The 21,267-nt window shown below is 46.0% G+C and overlaps 2 protein-coding genes across 4 annotated transcripts in view; both read right to left on the bottom strand.

Moving 5' to 3' along the window:
* Positions 1-21,267, bottom strand: part of LOC121003535 (gastrula zinc finger protein XlCGF26.1-like) — a 1,829,815-nt gene that overhangs the window by 1,525,598 nt on the left and 282,950 nt on the right. The window lies entirely within an intron of this gene.
* LOC121004253 (gastrula zinc finger protein XlCGF26.1-like) lies at positions 986-3,270 on the bottom strand (the record flags this gene model as incomplete). The annotated part of the gene is made up of 3 exons (XM_040436414.1): positions 3,264-3,270; positions 1,594-3,159; positions 986-1,425 (listed from the first exon to the last, which is right to left on the bottom strand). Coding segments are annotated over exons 1-3 (2,013 nt in total), but the record flags the coding sequence as incomplete, so codon positions are not given.

The raw sequence follows: 21,267 nt of genomic DNA, 5'->3' as shown, positions 1-21,267 counted from the left end.
CCTCTGTGTGAATTCTCTTATGTCTAATAAGATGTGATTTACAATTATAACATTCCCCAACTTCTGAACATGAAAATGGCCTCTCTCCTATGTGAACTCTCTGGTGAATAACAAGAGCTGATTTATGGTTAAAACATTTCCCACATTTTGAACATGATAATGGCTTCTCTCCTGTGTGAATTCTCTGATGTGTATCAAGAGCTGATGTGTTGGGAAAACATTTCCCACATTCTTAACATGAAAATGATTTCTTCCCTGTGTGAGTTCTCTGATGTGAAACAAGAACTGATTTCTGTTTAAAGGGGTTGTCGGAGTTATTTTTTTGTTCTATGTTCCTAACTAAGCAAATGTAACAGCTTTCCAATTAACTCACTTTATCTCCAGTGGCTGGTTTCTCAGATTTGACTGAGGGTCACATGACCTGTGATGTCAGCTTCTCTCCCTGCTCTGATAAAGGTCGTTTACAAGCCTGTAAACGAGACGTCACTGTGCTGGCCACACCCCCCTTCACTGCCATCTGCTCTCTCTCCTAGGATTCTTAACCTTTTCAGCTGCACATACTGGCTAGCTGCAGCAATGACAATTCTGGGCACAGGATCTGACAGACTAGAGAGAGCATTGCACAAGAAAGTAGGGGAAAGATCCTGTGTGTATTAGCAGTGTCATTATACAGGTGGGACTTGTAGTTCTACACTTACAAGTTGCTGCAGAGTCTCCCAGCAGGCAGACATGTCACTCAGGGCAGCTCTTGTATCCACTCCCTTTGCAGAGCAGGAGGAGCAGAGGTTGTTATTGCATGTAAACAAAGGGCCAGAAAAGAACCAGGGAAATGAGGAAATATATATTTTTTTTTTTGCATAAAAAACTTGCTTAGCTTAGTTATATATTGCTGCCAATCAGATTTTCAGTGCTATATATATTTTTTTTTTATAACTTGGACAACCCCTTTAAAACATTTCCCACATTCTGAACATGAAAATTACTTCTCTATGTGAGTTCTCTGATGTAGAACAAGAGAGGATTTACTGTAAAAACATTTTCCACATTCTGAACATGAAAATGGCTTCTCTCCAGTGTGAATTCTCTGATGTGTAGCAAGAGCTGATTTTCGATAAAAACGTTTCTCACATTCTGAACATGAAAATGGCTTCTCTCCTGTGTGAATTATCTGATGTGTGACAAGATGCGATTTAGAATGAAAACATTTCCCACATTCTGAACATGAAAATGGCTTCTCACCTGTGTGAATTCTCATATGTGTTAGAAGTTCTAATTTACATCTAAAACATTTTCTACATTCTGAACATGAAAATGGCTTCTCCCCTGTGTGAGTTTTCTGATGTGCATTAAGAGCTGATTTGTTGGGAAAACATTTCCCACATTCTGAACATGAAAATGGCTTCTCCCCTGTGTGAATTCTCATATGTGTTAGAAGTTCTGATTTATATCTAAAACATTTTCTACATTCTGAACATGAAATTGGCTTCTCCCCTGTGTGAGTTTTCTGATGTGTATTAAGAGCTGATTTGTTGGGAAAACATTTTCCACATTCTGAACATAAAAATGGCTTCTCCCCTTTGTGAATTCTCATATGTGTTAAAAGTTCTGATTTACATCTAAAACATTTTCTACATTCTGAACATGAAAATGGCTTCTCCCCTGTGTGAGTTTTCTGATGTGTATTAAGAGCTGATTTTTTGGTAAAACATTTTCCACATTCTGAACATGAAAATGGCTTCTCTCCAGTGTGAATTCTCTGATGTGTGACAAGATGTGATTTAGCATGAAAACATTTCCCACATTCTGAACATGAAAATGGCTTCTCTCCAGTGTGAATTCTCTGATGTGTGACCAGAGATGATTTAACATGAAAACATTTCCCACATTCTGAACATGAAAATGGCTTCTCTCCAGTGTGAATTCTCTGATGTGTTAGAAGTTCTGATTTACATCTAAAACATTTTCTACATTCTGAACATGAAAATGGCTTCTCCCCTATGTGAGTTTTCTGATGTGTATTAAGAGCTGATTTGTTGGGAAAACATTTCCCACATTCTGAACATGAATATGGCTTCTCTCCAGTGTGAATTCTCTGATGTTTGACAAGATTCGATTTAGATCTAAAACATTTCCCACATTTTGAACATGAATATGGCTTCTCCCCTGTATGAATTCTATGATGTGTGACAAGTTCTGATTTACAACTAAAACATTTTCTACATTCTGAACATGAAAATGGCTTCTCTCCAGTGTGAATTCTCTGATGTGTAGCAAGAACTGATTTTTGATAAAAACGTTTCTCACATTCTGAACATGAAAATGGCTTCTCCCCTATGTGAGTTTTCTGATGTGTATAAAGAGCTGATTTGTTGGGAAAACATTTACCACAGTCTGAACATGAAAATGGCTTCTCACCAGTGTGAATTCTCTGATGTGTGACAAGATGCGATTTAGAATGAAAACATTTCTCACATTCTGAACATGAAAATGGCTTCTCCCCTGTGTGAAATCTCATATGTGTTAGTAGTTCTGATTTACATCTAAAACATTTCCCACATTCTGAACATGAATATGGCTTCTCCCCTGTATGAATTCTAAGATGTGTGACAAGTTCTGATTTACAACTAAAACATTTTCTACATTCTGAACATGCATATGGCTTCTCCCCTGTGTGAAGTCTCTGATGTTTAAATAGAGATGATTTATCGGTAAAACATTTCTCACATTCTGAACATGAAAATGGCTTCTCTCCAGTGTGACTTCTCTGATGTGTATCAAACGCGGATTTATGATTAAAGCATTTTTCACATTCTGAGCATGAAAATGGCTTCTCCCCTGCGTGAATTCTCTGATGTGTAACAAGAGCCCATTTATGCTTAAAACATTTCTCACATTCTGAACATGAAAATGGCTTCCCTCCTACGTGAACTGTTTGATGTTTAACACCTCTTCTACGACTTTTATTCTGTGTTACAGTCTGTGATGAATCAGAAGATCGGACCTGTTTAAAAGGATCAAGTGATACATTTTTTCTGTGATTGGATGAAGGTATATCTTGGATGCTGGCATGCTCTCCATTTGTATCTCGTGTGATACCACAATCATCTACTTCAAAATCTAAAGATACCAGATGTTTCTCTGAGATCCCAGTACAGTTATCTGCCAACAATAAAACACATTATTGATGAATAATATATACCATAAAAAATTCTATTGAAATTTGATAACATTTCTGTATAAAAAAATAAATCCACAGAAAGTACAAGGCATGGCGCAAAAATTCAAGTATCAATTGACTAAAACAGTGGTGGCCAAACAAATCACAATCTAATAGTAGACCGAGGGGCATAAGTATAAATGGTCAGCCCCCAACTTGAGCAACTTCCCTGCAACCTCCACCCAATTAGTCATTTATATACACTGAACAAAAATATAAACGTAACACTTTCGGTTTTGCTCCCATTTTGCATAAGCTGCACTCAAAGATCTGAAACATTTTCTACATACACAAAAGATCCATTACTCTCAAATATTGTTCACAAATCTGTGTTAGTGAGCACTTCTCCTTTGCTTAGATAATCCATCCCACGTCACAGGTGTGGCATATCAAGGTGCTGATTAGACACCATGAATAGTGCCTTAGACTTCCCACAATAAAAGGCCACTCTGAAATGTGCACAGTTTTGCCTTACCTGGGGGAAGGGGGGGGGGGGGGGTCATAAAACCATTCAGTATCTGGTGTGGCCACTATTTGCCTTACGCAGTGCAACACATCTTCGTCGCATAGAGTCAATCAGGTTGTTGATTGTTGCCTGTGGAAAGTTTATCCACTCCTCTTCAATAGCTGTGCGAAGTTGCAGAATATTGGCAGGAACTGGAACACGCTGTCATATACGCAGATCCAGAACATCCCAAACATGCTCAATGGGTCACAAGTCCGGTGAGTATGCTGGCCATGCAAGAACTGGGATGTTTTCAGCTTCCAGGAATTGTGTACAGATCCTTGTAATATGAGGTCGTGCATTATCATGCTGCAACATGAGGTGAAGAACCGATTGTTGCTGCAGCTGTCCGGGTGGCTGGTCTCAGACGATTATGGAGGTGAACATGCTGGATGTGGAGATCCTGGGCTGGTGTGGTTACACGTGGTCTGCGGTTGTGAGGCCGGTTGGATGTACTGCCAAATTCTCTGAAACGCCTTTGGAGACTACTTATGGTAGAGAAATAAACATTCATTGCACAGGCAACAGCTCTGGTACACATTCCTGCAGTCAGCATGCCAATTTGCATGCCCTCAAACGTTGCGACATCTGTGACATTGTGCTGTGCTCAAACTGCACATTTCAGAGTGGCCTTTTATTGTGGGCAGTCTAAGGCACACCTGGGCAATATTCATGCTGTCTAATCAGCACCTTAATATGCCACACCTGAGAGGTGGGAAGGATTATCTCGGCAAAGAAGTGCTCACTAACACAGATTTAGACAGATTTGTGAACAATATTTGAGAGTAATGGGTCTTTTTTGTATGTAGAAAATGTTTCAGATCTTTGAGTTCAGCTTATGCAAAATGGGAGCAAAACCGAAAGTGTTTTGTTTATATTTTTGTTCAGTGTATACAAGATATATAAATAAAACATTTCCTAGCACTGAACATGAAGTGCTGAATGCCCCCTTAGGGTCCCACACAATAGTTATCTCCCCTCAGTATCCTTTTCACAGTAGAATTTCGCCTTAGTGCCCTCTTCACAGTACTGATGATCAAAAAGTGTCTCCACTCAGTAGAATGTCCCCTTCATGTCTCCAAACAGTAGTTATGCCCCCTTACAATAATGCTTCACCTAAGGGCTCTTTCACACTTGCGTTGTTGGGATCCGGCATGCACTTCCGTTGCCGGAGGTGCCCGCCGGATCCGGAAAAACGCAAGTGTACTGAAAGCATTTGAAGACGGAACAGTCTTCTAAATGCTTTCAGTGTTACTATGGCACCCAGGACGCTATTAAAGTCCTGGTTGCCATAGTAGGAGCGGGGGAGCGGTATACTTACAGTCCGTGCGGCTCCCGGGGCGCTCCAGAATGACGTCAGAGCGCCCCATGCGCATGGATGACGTGTCCATGCGATCACATGATCCATGCGCTTGGGGCGCCCTGACGTCACTCTGGAGCGCCCCGGGAGCCGCACGGACTGTAAGTATGCTGCTCCCCCGCTCCCCGCTACACTTTACCATGGCTGCCAGGACTTTAGCGTCCCGGCAGCCATGGTAACCATTCAGAAAAAGCTAAATGTCGGCTCCGGCAATGCGCCGAAACGACGTTTAGCTTAAGGCCGGATCCGGATCAATGCCTTTCAATGGGCATTAATTCCGGATCCGGCATTGCGGCAAGTGTTCCGGATTTTTGGCCGGAGCAAAAAGCGCAGCATGCTGCGGTATTTTCTCCGGCCAAAAAACGTTCCGTTCCGGAACTGAAGACATCCTGATGCATCCTGAACGGATTTCACTCCATTCAGAATGCATGGGGATAATCCTGATCAGGATTCTTCCGGCATAGAGCCCCGACGACGGAACTCTATGCCGGAAGACAAGAACGCAGGTGTGAAAGAGCCCTTAGTGGCCCAACACTAAAAGTAATAGGGTTCCTTGAAAGATGAAAAAATGTGTTTATTCACACATATCAAGTGACAACGTTTCAGTTCTCTCACAGAACCTTTTTCAAGTCAAGTGACTTGGAAAAGGTTCTGTGAGAGAACCGAAACGTTGTCACTTGATATGTGTGAATAAACAACACATTTTTTCATCTTTCAAGGACTGCTGCAGACTTTTATTGTCATATATATCTACATCCAGCAATTTGCCTCCATGCTGGATGAGGCATCGGTGTACATTTTGGCCAAAGCGTTGTAAGCCACTCACCACGTCAAGGTCGCCTCTATTTGAGTGGTCCCTAACACTAGTTCCTACCTGTTCATGGGCCATGACAGCCACACAAAATCCAGGGAATGCAGGTCAGCATGCACGCCAAGCACACTCTGCTTTTAACCCCGTCCGGTGCCATTACAGCTTTCATCGGATCCAGGGATGCAAGTACCAACATGTATGCTGAGCCCACCATATACTTCTCCTGGAGCCAAATGGCTACTGGTGGGTTCTATATAAGCAGACTCAGTTTTATACTGACTTTAAAACCAGAGGCGACCTTGACGTGGTGAGTGGCTTACTACGCTTTGGCCAAAATGTACACCAATGCCTCATCCAGCATGGAGGCAAATTGCTGGATGTAGAGTGCTATCACATTTGTATTTTTCGTTTGTATATGTATTTCGCCATAGTGATGTGCACCACATACAGGTTGTGCTGACCCAATTCCCCACATTTTTTCTTTGTAGTATATATTGGAGGCATGGCGATCTCCTTGGAGTCATTGCACACCTGACTAATCAATCTGTCCTGGAGGCTGGTTTTAAAGTCAGTATAAAACTGAGTCTGCTTATATAGAACCTACCAGTGGCCATTTGGCTCCAGGAGAAGTATATGGTGGGCTCAGCGTGCATGTTGGTACTTGCATCCCTGGATCCGATGAAAGCTGTAATGGCACCGGACGGGGTTAAAAGCAGAGTGTGCTTGGCGTGCACGCTGACCTGCATTCCCTGGATTTTGTGTGGCTGTCATGGCCCATGAACAGGTAGGAACTAGTGTTAGGGACCACTCAAATAGAGGCGACCTTGACGTGGTGAGTGGCTTACTACGCTTTGGCCAAAATGTACACCAATGCCTCATCCAGCATGGAGGCAAATTGCTGGATGTAGAGTGCTATCACATTTGTATTTTTCGTTTGTACACTGCTCAAAAAAATAAAGGGAACACTTAAACAACACAATGTAACTCCAAGTCAATCACACTTCTGTGAAATCAAACTGTCCACTTAAGAAGCAACACTGAGTGACAATCAATTTAACATGCTGTTGTGCAAATGGGATAGACAACAGGTGGAAATTATAGGCAATTAGCAAGACACCCCCAATAAAGGAGTGGTTCTGCAGGTGGTGAACACAGACCACTTCTCAGTTCCTATGCTTCCTGGCTGATGTTTTGGTCACTTTTGAATGCTGGCGGTGCTTTCACTCTAGTGGTAGCATGAGACGGAGTCTACAACCCACACAAGTGGCTCAGGTAGTGCAGCTTATCCAGGATGGCACATCAGTGTGAGCTGTGGCAAGAAGGTTTGCTGTGTCTGTCAGCGTAGTGTCCAGAGCATGGAGGCGCTACCAGGAGAAAGGCCAGTACATCAGGAGACGTGGAGGAGGCCGTAGGAGGGCAACAACCCAGCAGTAGGACCGCTACCTCCGCCTTTGTGCAAGGAGGAACAGGAAGAGCACTGCCAGAGCCCTGCAAAATGACCTCCAGCAGGCCACAAATGTGCATGTGTCTGCTCAAACGGTCAGAAACAGACTCCATGAGGGTGATATGAGGGCCCGACTTCCACAGGTGGGGGTTGTGCTTACAGCCCAACACCGTGCAGGACGTTTGGCATTTGCCAGAGAACACCAATATTGGCAAATTCGCCACTGGCGCCCTGTGCTCTTTACAGATGAAAGCAGGTTCACACTGAGCACGTTACAGACGTTACAGAGTCTGGAGACGCCGTGGAGAACGTTCTGCTGCCTGCAACATCCTCCAGCATGACCGGTTTGGCATTGGGTCAGTAATGGTGTGGGGTGGCATTTCTTTGGAGGGCCGCACAGCCCTCCATGTGCTCGCCAGAGGTAGCCTGACTGCCATTAGGTACAGAGATGAGATCCTCAGACCCCTTGTGAGACCATATGCTGGTGCGGTTGGCCCTGGGTTCCTCCTAATGCAAGACAATGCTAGACCTCATGTGGCTGGAGTGTGTCAGCAGTTCCTGCAAGACGAAGGCATTGATGCTATGGACTGGCCCGCCTGTTCCCCAGACCTGAATCCAATTGAGCACATCTGGGACATCATGTCTCGCTCTATCCACCAACGTCACGTTGCACCACAGACTGTCCAGGAGTTGGCAGATGATTTAGTCCAGGTCTGGGAGGAGATCCCTCAGGAGACCGTCTGCCACCTCATCAGGAGCATGCACAGGCGTTGTAGGGAGGTCATACAGGCACGTGGAGGCCACACACACTACTGAGCCTCATTTTGACTTGTTTTAAGGACATTACATCAAAGTTGGATCAGCCTGTAGTGTGTTTTTCCACTTTAATTTTGAGTGTGACTCCAAATCCAGACCTCCATGGGTTAAAAAATTTGATTTCCATTCTTTTATTTTTGTGTGATTTTGTTGTCAGCACATTCAACTATGTATATGATATATATATATATATATATATATATATATATATACACACACACACACACACACACCGCAATACTCATGTTGTGTGTGTTTAACATAAATTGAGCCCCAAGCGGCAGTGGTGCGTTTCTGTGAATTCTATTTACACAGGGTCACAATGTAATTTTTTTTTTGCAACTTGTTCAATTTCATTAAACCAGCATATAGGTGATCAGCACCGATACACAGGCCAACACACAAAAGTATCTAGGAGTGAGAACGAATTTAGGCCCAAATTAATTTCCCTATTTCACCCATTTTTAATAATTTTTGGGGATTTGGGGTTGTTGATTATATTCAAAAGTAGCAGCATATTTACGTTTTTACTACATCAATACACAGAGTAGTGCACAATGTTATCTGAGAGGCCCAAAAATGTCAGGACTACGGAAGGGTTCCAAATGAAAAACCCTGTGCCAGAATGTGGGTGGTAGCAGCAGCAACTATCCAGCCAGAAGTTGTGGTAGTATTGGTAGGCCGCAGTATAGTTGAGGAGAAAGAGGATAGGATTGTGGATTGGATGGCTCCTCAGTCGCAGCAGGATGACGTGGAGGTTACTTCAGACTCTGACACCGTGCCATAGAACCAGAGGTCACAGCGTTCCTCCTGCTTTCTCCTTGCAGCCCTAAAGAAGGCCTTTAGTGGCATCCTCCCTGTCCATTCCTAGAAGTAGCAAGAAAACCCCACCACGCTATACGGCAGACAGTCAAAAGAGTATCCCTGTTGACGACTTGTATGAGAGCAGTCAGCGTTTGTACTGCCCTAAGGCGGAGGCCGCAGACCCCAGGCATAGCCATGTGAGTGGTGGTACAAGTGGCCCTCGTAGCCACAGTATAGGTGTTAGGGGCAGTGACCGTGGCCATCAAGGCAGAGCAAGGGAGGGGAGGCAGAGAACCCACCATTAAACCCCAAAGTCTGCTAGAAGCGAAAAAGGATGGTGAGGACTCTGATGACGATTGTGTGCTGGGCAGAACCTGGGAGCAGGACCCAAGTGCTGAGAAGGTGGCAACTAAAGATGAGCGAATCGAAGCTGACGAAGTGGAATTCGATCAGAATCTCAGGAAAAGTTTGATTTGCATCGAATGCGAATTTCCTCGCGCTTCGTGGTAACAAATCACATTTTTTCCTAAAATGGCTGCTACACATGTAAGGACATGGAGAAAGGAACTCTGGGAAGGCGGGATCACCCATACTGACATGTAAGCAGCGAATCAGCAGGCAGCCAGCCCTGTGATGTCACCGCCAAATTAGATTCCACCATTCACCAGCGTGCTTAGTGCAGACGTGTCTGTAGGCGCTAGGGACAGTGATAGGAAAGACTTGATTGTGGTGAAAAAAAACAAAAACGATTTACACGTACAGGGAAAGATTATTTAAGGTGTAGGGAAAGGATAGGGAGGAATCATTCCACAGCCCTTATGTTAAACAGGGTTCAGTAGGGGAGGTTACAGCCTGGGTAATAGGAACAATACTATTAGAACTTGCTGCACTGACTGGGGATCCAAATTGCCATTATACAGCTCTGTAATCCCAGCAAACCGTTCTTATTAGGGTGCAAGTGCTGTTTGATACAGGCATTAGCAGAGTTTATTACAAGGAAATATTTCAACGTTTTATTTCCGCTTGTGCGGTGCAGTTATATGTTCTAAATTATTTTTTGGCTTGTAATAGTGGGAAAAAAACACTTATTAGCCGTTGTGTGGTGAAGGGTGAAAAATACAGTCCTTTTTGTCGTGTATGAGTGGCAAAAGTAAAATATATATTTGCCCCTCAACAGTTCAATTATCTGTTTTAAAGCCCTTTTTTTACGTTTAGTGGCAAAAGAAAAAATATCTTTCCCGCTCAACGGTGCAGTTACCGTATTTTTCGCCCCATAAGACGCACTTTTTCTCCCCCCAAAATGGGGGGAAAATGCCCCTGCGTCTTATGGGGCGAATGCTGACCGTTTTACATCGCTGGCTGCGATGTACAAGCGAGCAGGGGGGGGGGGGGGGCTGGGAGGAGGAGCTGGGGGCCGGCAATAGCGTCGGGGCGGTGCAGTCACTGTACTATAGCCCCGCCGCTCCAGTGCTGCAATATTCAAATATAAAATGTCTTATTCAATTAAAACTGATTACACATGCCCCCTCACTCCTATTATTACCGTACATCCTAACAGCTTCAGTAGAATGCAGGCAGGCAGGGCGGGCGGCATCGTAACTCCCTGATGTCACGTGCCTGCGCCACTTACTTTATGAATGAAGCAGGCGGCGCAGGCAAGTGACGTCAGTCAGTGACACGCCGGCCGCTCGGCCTGCCTGCCTGGGTTATCCAGAAGCTGTTAGGATGTACGGTACTATTAGGAGTGGGGGGGGGGCATGTGTAATCACTTTTAATTGAATAAGACATTTTATATTTGTATAGTGCAGCACTGGAGTGGCGGGGGGGGGGGGGGGGGTCTGTGGATGACAGTTTTATGCGGAACATCTGTGGATGGCACAGTTAAGGGGTGGGGGGTCTGTGGATGGCACTGTTATGGGCTGGGGGGGTCTGTGAATGGCACTGTTATGGGCTGGGGGGTCTGTGGATGGCACATATATAACAGTGTCCGTCACAGATCTTCCCCCCATAACAGTGTCTGTCGACCACAGATCCCCCCCATAACAGTGTCTGTCGACCACAGATCCCCCCATAACAGTGTCTGTCGACCACAGATCCCCCCATAACAGTGTCCGTCGTCCACAGATCCCCCCATAACAGTGTCCGTCGTCCACAGATCCCCCCCATAACAGTGTCCGTCGTCCACAGATCCCCCCCATAACAGTGTCCGTCATCCACAGATCCCCCCCATAACAGTGTCCGTCATCCACAGATCCCCCCCCATAACAGTGTCCATCATCCACAGATCCCCCCCATAACAGTGTCCATCATCCACAGATCCCCCCCATAACAGTGTCCGTCATCCACAGATCCCCCCCATAACAGTGTCCATCATCCACAGATCCCCCCCATAACAGTGTCCATCATCCACAGATCCCCCCCATAACAGTGCCCATCATCCACAGATCCCCCCATAACAGTGTCCATCATGCACAGATCCCCCCCATAACAGTGTCCGTCGTCCACAGATCCCCCCCATAACAGTGTCCTTCACAGATCCCCAGTAATAGTGACATCCACAGACCACCATTAGTTCCAAACCCACCAAAAGCACACCTTTTGGTTAAAAATATTTTTTTTCTTATTTTCCTCCCCAAAAACCTAGGTGTGTCTTATGGGATGGTGCGTCTTATAGGGCGAAAAATACGGTATATATTCTGAAGCCCTGTTTGCAGTGTATTAGTGGCGAAATAAAAATATATTCGCCATCCAGCATTGCATATATCTGTTAAAAAGCCTGGGTTGTGTAAAAGTAGAACAAAATTTGGGCCTAATTGACGTTCTGCGATGCAGTGATATATTGCCAATTGTATCTCAATTAAGGACCGCGCTGCCTTGAGTTTCCAGAAGGTGTTCAACTCAGAGTAAAGCAGTAAAACCGTATCAATATAGGCAAACATTGATTGTCTACAAGAAGTTCAGTTTTTCAACCAGTCTTTCTGTGGATTCCAGATAAACGCCAAATAGTGAAGAACCACCAACACAAATAAAAAGAATTAGTGTTTATTATACTCACACGAGTAGCAGAATAAATAGCATTTCATAAAAAAGTGTTGATCCGCGGATTACAGCCCGACCTAGGTTTCGCTTTATCAGTGACGCATACTCCACTCTCCTAAGGGCGTTCCTTTCATATGCTCAAAACTCAAAAAAACAACAACATTCTTTTCCTCCAAGGTTACATATATCACTTAAAGGGGTTGTCCGGGATTAGGGACCATTGTTTAATAGCATTGCACATACACACACTTTACATACACCCATGTCCTACCTTTTCAGCTTGTTTCTAAGTACCCTTTTTACCCAAAACCTTTATGGCAGGAAGTAACTGATTCCTTTCAGTCAGTGACGTACCGGGTCCCTTGCAGAGGAGCAAAGCTTCCTCTTCCACTGCTCCGGGAGCCCGGTGATGTCACTGACAGCCTAATTAATTATTCAAAAGTCTAGGAGGGGCAGTAACTCTCCTGGCCAAGATTGCATTAAGCTCCGCCCCTCCAGTCCGGTGACGTCACCGGACGCCGACAAGGGACCAATCAGAGTGGTCCCTTGCAGACATTCACTTGCAGCCTAATGTAAAAATTCAAGGAACTTGAAAGTAAGTAAGTGCCCCCATAAAAGTGAAATAAAGTGCCTCCCCTAAAATGCTCCACTTCTTTCTGCCCCCATTGTCCTATATATAACAAATGCCCCCCCCTCGATGCGTCCTACACCTTGTGGTGCCGATATTGATGGCAGCGGCTCAGGAACGGAGCCGCTGCCCTCAGCAGAGAGCGTTAGCTGTAACTGTAACAGCTAACACTCTGTACAGCTAACACCCGCGGCATCCAGATCCATGTGGTTGAGAAGAAGGGAGCTCCCTCTCTCTACCATCGCGCCCCTGCTGCTGCGATTGCAGCGGCGCGATCGTTGCCATGGCAACCGGACGCCTAACAAAGGCGTCCTGGTTGCTATGGACCTAAGGCTAATCAGACCCTGAGGTCTGATTAGCCTTAGTCAGGGCTCCAGATGGTGACCAAAATGGTCGCCAATGCGACTTAGAATTTACAAATGGCGACAAGACTTTTTAGTCTTGTCGCCATTTGCGACTAGACCCGCCGCCGCAGCTCTGCTCAATAGAGCGGCGGGGCACAGGAGATGATAGTTCTCAGCAGCGCAGTGGAGAAGTCTCTCCCTCCCCCTGTGCTGCTGCTGCCGCCGCCTCCGCCAATAGGAAGAGACGGGAGGAGGAGGGGAGGGGCTGTGGCCACCAATGAAGAAAACTGACCTGTAATACAAATACAGGAGGCGGGTGCTGGAATCAAATAGCCGGCACCCGACCTTTGTGACAGGGAGCTGCGATCAGCTGCAGTTGAGTTAACCCTTCAGGTGCGGTACCTGAGGGGTTAACTGCCGCTGATCGCAGCTCCCTGTCACAAAGGTCGGGTGTCGGATATTTGATTCCAGCACCCGCCTCCTGTATTTGTATAAGAAACATTGGTGGCACAGTGGGAAGTGCCAATGAGGGTTAAAAATAATTTAAAAAAATTAACTCACCTCCTCCACTTGATCGCGTAGCTGCCGGTCTCCTGTTCTTTCTTCAGGACCTGTGGTGACGTCACTGAGCTCATCACATGGTCCATTACCATGGTGATGGATCATGTGATGAGCACAGTGATGTCACCACAGGTCCTTTGACAGGTCCTGAAGAAAGAACAGGAGACGATCAATTGGAGGAGGGGAGTTAATTATTTTTTTATTTTTTAACCCTCATTGGCACTGCCCACTGCGCCACCAATCGTTATTATATTGAGGGGGGGGGGGCGCACTGCGCCACCAATGTTTATTATATTGAGGGGGGGGGGCGCAATGAGCCACCAATGTTTATTATACTGGAGTGTTGGGGGGGCGCACTGCGCCACCAATGTTTATTATATTGACCTTCTACTATGCATTCTGTATTAAGAATGCTATTATTTTCCCTTATAACCATGTTATAAAGGGAAAATAATACAGTGAATAGACTTTCATCCTAGAAACCATGCGTGAAAATCGCACCGCATCCGCACTTGCTTGCGATTTTCACGCAGCCCCATTAACTTCTATGGGGCCTGCGTTGCGTGAATACCGCACAATATAGAGCATGCTGCGATTTTCACGCAACGCACAAGTGATGTGTGAAAATCACCGCTCATGTGCACAGCCCCATAGAAATGAATGGGTCAGGATTCAGTGCGGGTGCATTCCGGTATTTTGAATGCCAGATCCGGCACTAATACATTTCTATGGGGAAAAATGCTGGATCCGGCATTCAGGCAAATCTTCAGTTTTATTCGCCGGAGATAAAACCGTAGCATGCTGCGGTTTTCTCTTTTGCCTGATCAGTCAAAATGACTGAACTGAAGACATCCTGATGCATCCTGAACGAATTACTCTCCATTCAGAATGCATGGGGATATGCCTGATCAGTTCTTTTCTGGTATAGAGCCCCCGTGACGGAACTCTATGCCGGAAAAGAAAAACGCTAGTGTGAAAGTACCCTAAAATATTAAGTTTAAATCCCCCCTTTCCCAATTTTACATATAAAATATCTAAACAATAAATAAATAAACATATTACATAGCGCTGTCCAAACTATTAAATTATTAAAAAATATCTCCTATGCGGTGAGCATTCGCCATTTTTTAGTCACCTTGTCACCCCAAAAAATAGCATAGGACTGTTCTATTATGGGCCGAATGTTTCATAAAATGCGAAATGCATGCGGCTTTTTTATTTTTTTTGTGCGGTATGGAGTATCGCAATACTTTTTTATGGTAACAAAGGCGAATCAAAATTTTGGTTTCAAAACAACCCTACGCCGATCTGATCGGCGTAGCGTTGTCACGATACCAAAATTTAGATTCGGTTTCGATTTGGCGACTAAAAGGGAACGTGCAAACAAGTGAACGTGCATACAAATTGAAAGTGAAAAAAAAAATTGAATTAAAAATAAAATAAAAATTGTCTTTTATCCGTTCATTTATTACATAAAAAAAATTAAATGAATAAAAAAACCTACACATATTTGGTATTGCCTTGTCCGTAACAACCGGCTCCATAAATATATCACATTACACACCATGTCCGAAAAGGACCTTAAAAAATATCATAAAAACTGTTTAAAAAAAAAAAAAACTAACATCACATAAAGTGCAACAACAAGCGTTCAAAAAGGCGCATGTCCCCCAAAATAGTACTAATCAAACCGTCACCTTAACCCGCAAAAAATGAATCCCTAACTAAGACAATCGGTCAAAAAATAAAAAAACGGTGCCTCTTAGACTTTGGACACCCTAAAACAATATTTTTTTGTTTCCAAGCTATACACTGCGTGCAGAATTATTAGGCAAATGAGTATTTTGACCACATCATCCTCTTTATGCATGTTGTCTTACTCCAAGCTGTATAGGCTCGAAAGCCTACTACCAATTAAGCATATTAGGTGATGTGCATCTCTGTAATGAGAAGGGGTGTGGTCTAATGACATCAACACCCTATATTAGGTGTGCATAATTATTAGGCAACTTCCTTTCCTTTGGCAAAATGGGTCAAAAGAAGGACTTGACAGGCTCAGAAAAGTCAAAAATAGTGAGATATCTTGCAGAGGGATGCAGCACTCTTAAAATTGCAAAGCTTCTGAAGCGTGATCATCGAACAATCAAGCGTTTCATTCAAAATAGTCAACAGGGTCGCAAGAAGCGTGTGGAAAAACCAAGGAGCAAAATAACTGCCCATGAACTGAGAAAAGTCAAGCGTGCAGCTGCCAAGATGCCACTTGCCACCAGTTTGGCCATATTTCAGAGCTGCAACATCACTGGAGTGCCCAAAAGCACAAGGTGTGCAATACTCAGAGACATGGCCAAGGTAAGAAAGGCTGAAAGACGACCACCACTGAACAAGACACACAAGCTGAAACGTCAAGACTGGGCCAAGAAATATCTCAAGACTGATTTTTCTAAGGTTTTATGGACTGATGAAATGAGAGGGAGTCTTGATGGGCCAGATGGATGGGCCCGTGGCTGGAATGGTAAAGGGTAGAGAGCTCCAGTCCGACTCAGACGCCAGCAAGGTGGAGGTGGAGTACTGGTTTGGGCTGGTATCATCAAAGATGAGCTTGTGGGGCCTTTTCGGGTTGAGGATGGAGTCAAGCTCAACTCCCAGTCCTACTGCCAGTTTCTGGAAGACACCTTCTTCAAGCAGTGGTACAGGAAGAAGTCTGCATCCTTCAAGAAAAACATGATTTTCATGCAGGACAATGCTCCATCACACGCGTCCAAGTACTCCACAGCGTGGCTGGCAAGAAAGGGTATAAAAGAAGAAAATCTAATGACATGGCCTCCTTGTTCACCTGATCTGAACCCCATTGAGAACCTGTGGTCCATCATCAAATGTGAGATTTACAAGGAGGGAAAACAGTACACCTCTCTGAACAGTGTCTGGGAGGCTGTGGTTGTTGCTGCACGCAATGTTGATGGTGAACAGATCAAAACACTGACAGAATCCATGGATGGCAGGCTTTTGAGTGTCCTTGCAAAGAAAGGTGGCTATATTGGTCACTGATTAGTTTTTGTTTTGTTTTTGAATGTCAGAAATGTATATTTGTGAATGTTGAGATGTTATATTGGTTTCACTGGTAAAAATAAATAATTGAAATGGGTATATATTTGTTTTTTGTTAAGTTGCCTAATAATTATGCACAGTAATAATCACCTGCACACACAGATATCCCCCTAAAATAGCTAAAACTAAAAACAAACTAAAAACTACTTCCAAAAATATTCAGCTTTGATATTGAGTTTTTTGGGTTCATTGAGAACATGGTTGTTCAATAATAAAATTAATCCTCAAAAATACAACTTGCCTAATAATTCTGCACTATATATATATATATATATATATATATATATATATATATATATATATTTTAAGAGAGATCTTAATTATTTTTTTTATTTAAGTACAGTCTTCTAAAAAAAAAATTTGTTTTTAGCAATCTGCACCTAGAGCCACCAGCGAGGATCCCCCAGTCGCCTCCAGAGTCCGCGGGAATGAGCGTGGCGGTCGTAGACGTGTAAGTATTGAATTAAGTAGTTTTAATTAGCATTTTGTATTAGGATTTACATAAAATTTTGTATTTCCTTTTTTTCAGGGTTCCGTAGGCTCCACCAGGGAAGATGAGGAGTTCGGGGTTCCGAGCATAGATAACCTGCTCCTCATCCGACTGGTGGAGGCGCGTCCAGCATTATGGGACCACTCTGACCGCCACCACGCCGATCATCGTCGTACCCAGCGGCTCTGGAGGGACATCTGTGCTTCAGTTTTTGAGACCTGGGGGGATCTAGATGCGGCGGCTCAGGAGAAATATGTTAAGTAAAACAATATGTATTTTAATACTTTAAAATATTGTTCTTTTCCTTTCATCATGCTGATTTTAGTTTTTATTGTTTTTTTCGATAGTCAAACTGGTTACAACGCCTTGGCGATCTATCCGGGACCGCTTCAGGAGGGATTACAACAAGGAGGTTCAGGCCCCGAGTGGCTCCGGAGGAACCTCAGGGGCCACCTACATCCATACGGCGGCCCTGGGGTTTCTACGAAAGGCAATGGCACCAAAAAGGTAAATATTTATAACAACTGTTCAAAAAATAAATTGTAAAGGGGCTGTCTGAGACAGGGTAGCATTTGGCTTCCCTGTTTTGGCCAGCCCCCCACAGTCAGATGGACAACTGTTCTCTCCGTCTGACTGTAAGGTGCGGAAAATATGGGTGGACAGCACTCCCAAGTAGTTATGCGTCGGGTGCTCGTCTCCAGGAGGGGCGGTAAAAAACCCCCAGTAAAGCAACTTGTAGAAATCCAAAAAAATAAAAAAATGGAGACAGCACGTCCAAAAAAGGGTGCAAAAAGTGGAATTTATTCCGGATGCAACGTTTCGGCTATGTTAGCCTTTTTCAAGTAAGGGGCTGTCTGAGACAGGGTAGCGTTTGGCTCCCTTGTTTTGGCCAGCCCCCTATGGTATACGGTAGACATAGCATAGAACATGGATGTTTTATTTAAAGAACAATTCCTAACTTTCCTTTTTTTTTTTTTTCTACAGAAGTGCCAGCAGCACTCGGGAGCCTGACCAACCTCCTGAGGCGGAACCGGAACAGATCGCCAGCGCCAGCCCTCCTGTCCCTCATGCATCGGCTCAGGATAATCCGAGTCCCCTACCGGGTCGCTCCGCTCAACAGAGGCTCTTAGGTTTTCGTCAAAATTTGAGAGCCCTGGTGAGCAGGCAGAGATCCGGTAGGCCAAATCGAGCTGATTATGCAAACATTGTAGAGGTCGTTTCCGACGCTCTAGAAGGTTTTTCCCAACATCAGATGGAGTTTGGTGCTGACTTGATTCGCCGCTGGGAGGGGGCGGAGTCGGCGTTTCAACGCAGCCCAAACTACCATTTTGGGCTAAGCATGATCAGTTTGATGAACTCAATGACGCCCGAGCAGTTGCATGAGTTTAAGATCATGCTAGAGAACGGGTCATGGGAAATCATGCACCGCCCCCAACCCCCACCCCCACCCCACACGAGTGGCCAGTACCGCCAACCTTTCCCTTCCCACCCCCCCGAGCATGTGTTTCCTTCTGCTTCTTTTTCTTCTCCTGCCCCGTATTTTCCTCCTACTTCTTTTCAACCTCCCTCCACCTCTACACATGCTCGGGTCCCCTCCTACTCAGACCCTTCCTTTCTCCACACCCCGCAATTACGCCCTGCATCCTTTCCTGTGGCCCGTAGTTTTAACTCAGTGAATCGCCAGGACAGGGGGGCTACCATTGCCAGCCCCAGACCATCAACCCCACGACAGTCCACCTCCCCTCACCGTTATGAACAGTTGTAAATATAATTTTTGTTTCTATTTATTTTATTTATTTTTTGTATAAAAAATAAAAAAAGGTTTATACTTGACTGCACTGTGTCTGTGTTTTATTGTCCTGTACAGGGAACCTTGGCACTATAGCGGTGTTAAAAAGGAGACTTTTGTATTACTTACCAGTAAAGTCTCTTTCTCGCTCTTCCTTGGGGGACACAGGAAACCATGGGTATAGCTCTGCTCCCTAGGAGGCGTGACACTAAGTGAAAGCTGTAAGCCCCTCCTCCATCAGCTATACCCCTCAGCCTGGAGAAGAGACTGCCAGTTGCGTGTCCAAGTAGTGAAAGATAACCACCAACCGGAAAAAGAACCGTCAAGCCCCAACGGGGGCAACCAAGCCGGAACCACAACTGTAACCCAAATGAAGGGCGGGTGCTGTGTCCCCCAAGGAAGAGCGAGAAAGAGACTTTACTGGTAAGTAATACAAAAGTCTCCTTTTCTCGCCCATATTCCTTGGGGGACACAGGAAACCATGGGACGTTCCAGAGCAGTCCCAGAAGGGAGGGACCAGAACAAACTAGACCAACACCGGGGGCATCAATCAACTGCCGCCTGCAACACCAGACGGCCTAAAGCAGCGTCAGCCGACGCATGAGTATGCACCCTGTAGAACTTGGTGAAGGTGTGCAAGGAGGACCAAGTGGCCGCCTTGCAAATCTGCTCCGTAGAAGCCCGATTCCTCTGAGCCCAGGAAGCCCCGACCGCTCTAGTGGAGTGAGCGGTAACACCGAGGGGCGGAACCTTGCCCTTGGCGAGATAAGCCTCAGTAACAGCCATCTTGACAAAACGGGCGATAGCAACTTTGGATGCCGCCATCCCTCTGCGCGACCCCTCCGGAACCACAAAGAGCGAGTCAGTACGCCTGAAAGAGCTGGTTACCTCCAGGTAAACCTTGAGCGCCCTGACAACGTCCAGGCGATGAAGCTCCCTCTCCCGGGGGTGGGAAGGGGAAGGACACAAAGAGGGGAGAACGATGTCCTCGTTCAGATGAAAGACGGAGACCACCTTAGGAAGGAAGGAAGGGACCGGACGAAGGACCACCTTGTCTTGGTGGAACACTAGGAAAGGTTCCAGACAGGAGAGTGCAGCCAATTCGGACACCCTCCGAAGAGAGGTGACGGCCACAAGGAAAATAACCTTGCAGGACAGAAGTCGCAAGGAAACCGTCCGCAGAGGCTCGAAAGGAGAAGCCTGGAGCGCTGAGAGAACCAGGTTCAGGTCCCAGGGCGGTACCGGAGGGCGGTACGGGGGAACCGCGTGAGCCACGCCCTGAAGGAAGGTCTTGACAGGACCAAGGGGGGCCAGTGGGCGCTGAAACAAAATGGACAGCGCAGACACCTGACCCTTCAAAGAACTAAGACCCAGACCTTGGGCAAGTCCGCTCTGCAGGAAGGACAAAACGGTGGGGAGAGAAAAGCGGAGCGGAGGAATCCCCAGATCGGCACAGAACCCCAAATAGGTCCTCCAGGTCCTATAATAGATCCTAGAAGAGGACGGCTTACGGGCGCGGATCATGGTGCGGACGACGTCCGCAGAAAAACCCCTACGTGTCAGGACGGTGGTCTCAACAACCACGCCGTCAAACGTAGGGACCTTAAACGCGGGTGGAAGATCGGTCCCTGAGAGAGAAGATCTTCCCTGGCGGGCAGCGGCCAGGGCGCGTCTGCTAGGAGCAGCATGAGGTCGGCATACCAAGACCGGCGGGGCCAGTCCGGAGCGACCAGAATCACCGAGACGCCTTCCGCCGCGATCTTCCGAAGGACCTTGGGCAGGAGTGGGATGGGAGGGAATATGTATGGACGCGCGAAGCCTCGCCAAGGAAGAACGAGGGCGTCGGCTCCGCAAGCTCCCGGATCCCTGGCCCTGGACAGATAGGCGGGGACCTTGTGATTGAACTTGGAGGCCATGAGGTCCACGTCCGGTATGCCCCAACGAAGGCAAATGGCCTCGAATACCTCCGGGTGAAGAGACCACTCGCCGGGGTCGACAGTGGTGCGACTGAGGAAGTCCGCCGCCCAATTGTCCACCCCTGGAATAAAAATTGCCGATAGGGCCGGGACGTGGGCTTCCGCCCAACGGAGAATGCTGGAGACCTCCCTCATTGCAGCAGCGCTGCGAGTGCCCCCCTGGTGGTTTATGTACGCCACAGCCGTGGCGTTGTCCGATTGTACACGAACTGGATGACCCTTCAACAGATGAGTCCAGTGTCGTAGAGACAGAAGGGCCGCTCTCAGTTCCAGGACATTGATCGAGAGTCTGGACTCCAATGGAGACCAAATGCCCTGGACGGATCGGGGAGGAAAGACGCCTCCCCAGCCCAAGAGACTGGCATCGGTTGTAACCAC

Source organism: Bufo bufo, chromosome 6 (genome assembly GCF_905171765.1).
Source record: "Bufo bufo chromosome 6, aBufBuf1.1, whole genome shotgun sequence".
NCBI classification, from domain to species: Eukaryota; Metazoa; Chordata; class Amphibia; order Anura; family Bufonidae; genus Bufo; species Bufo bufo.
The sequence above is the reverse complement of the archived record's forward strand: the minus strand, read 5'-3'. Positions and strand labels throughout refer to the sequence as shown.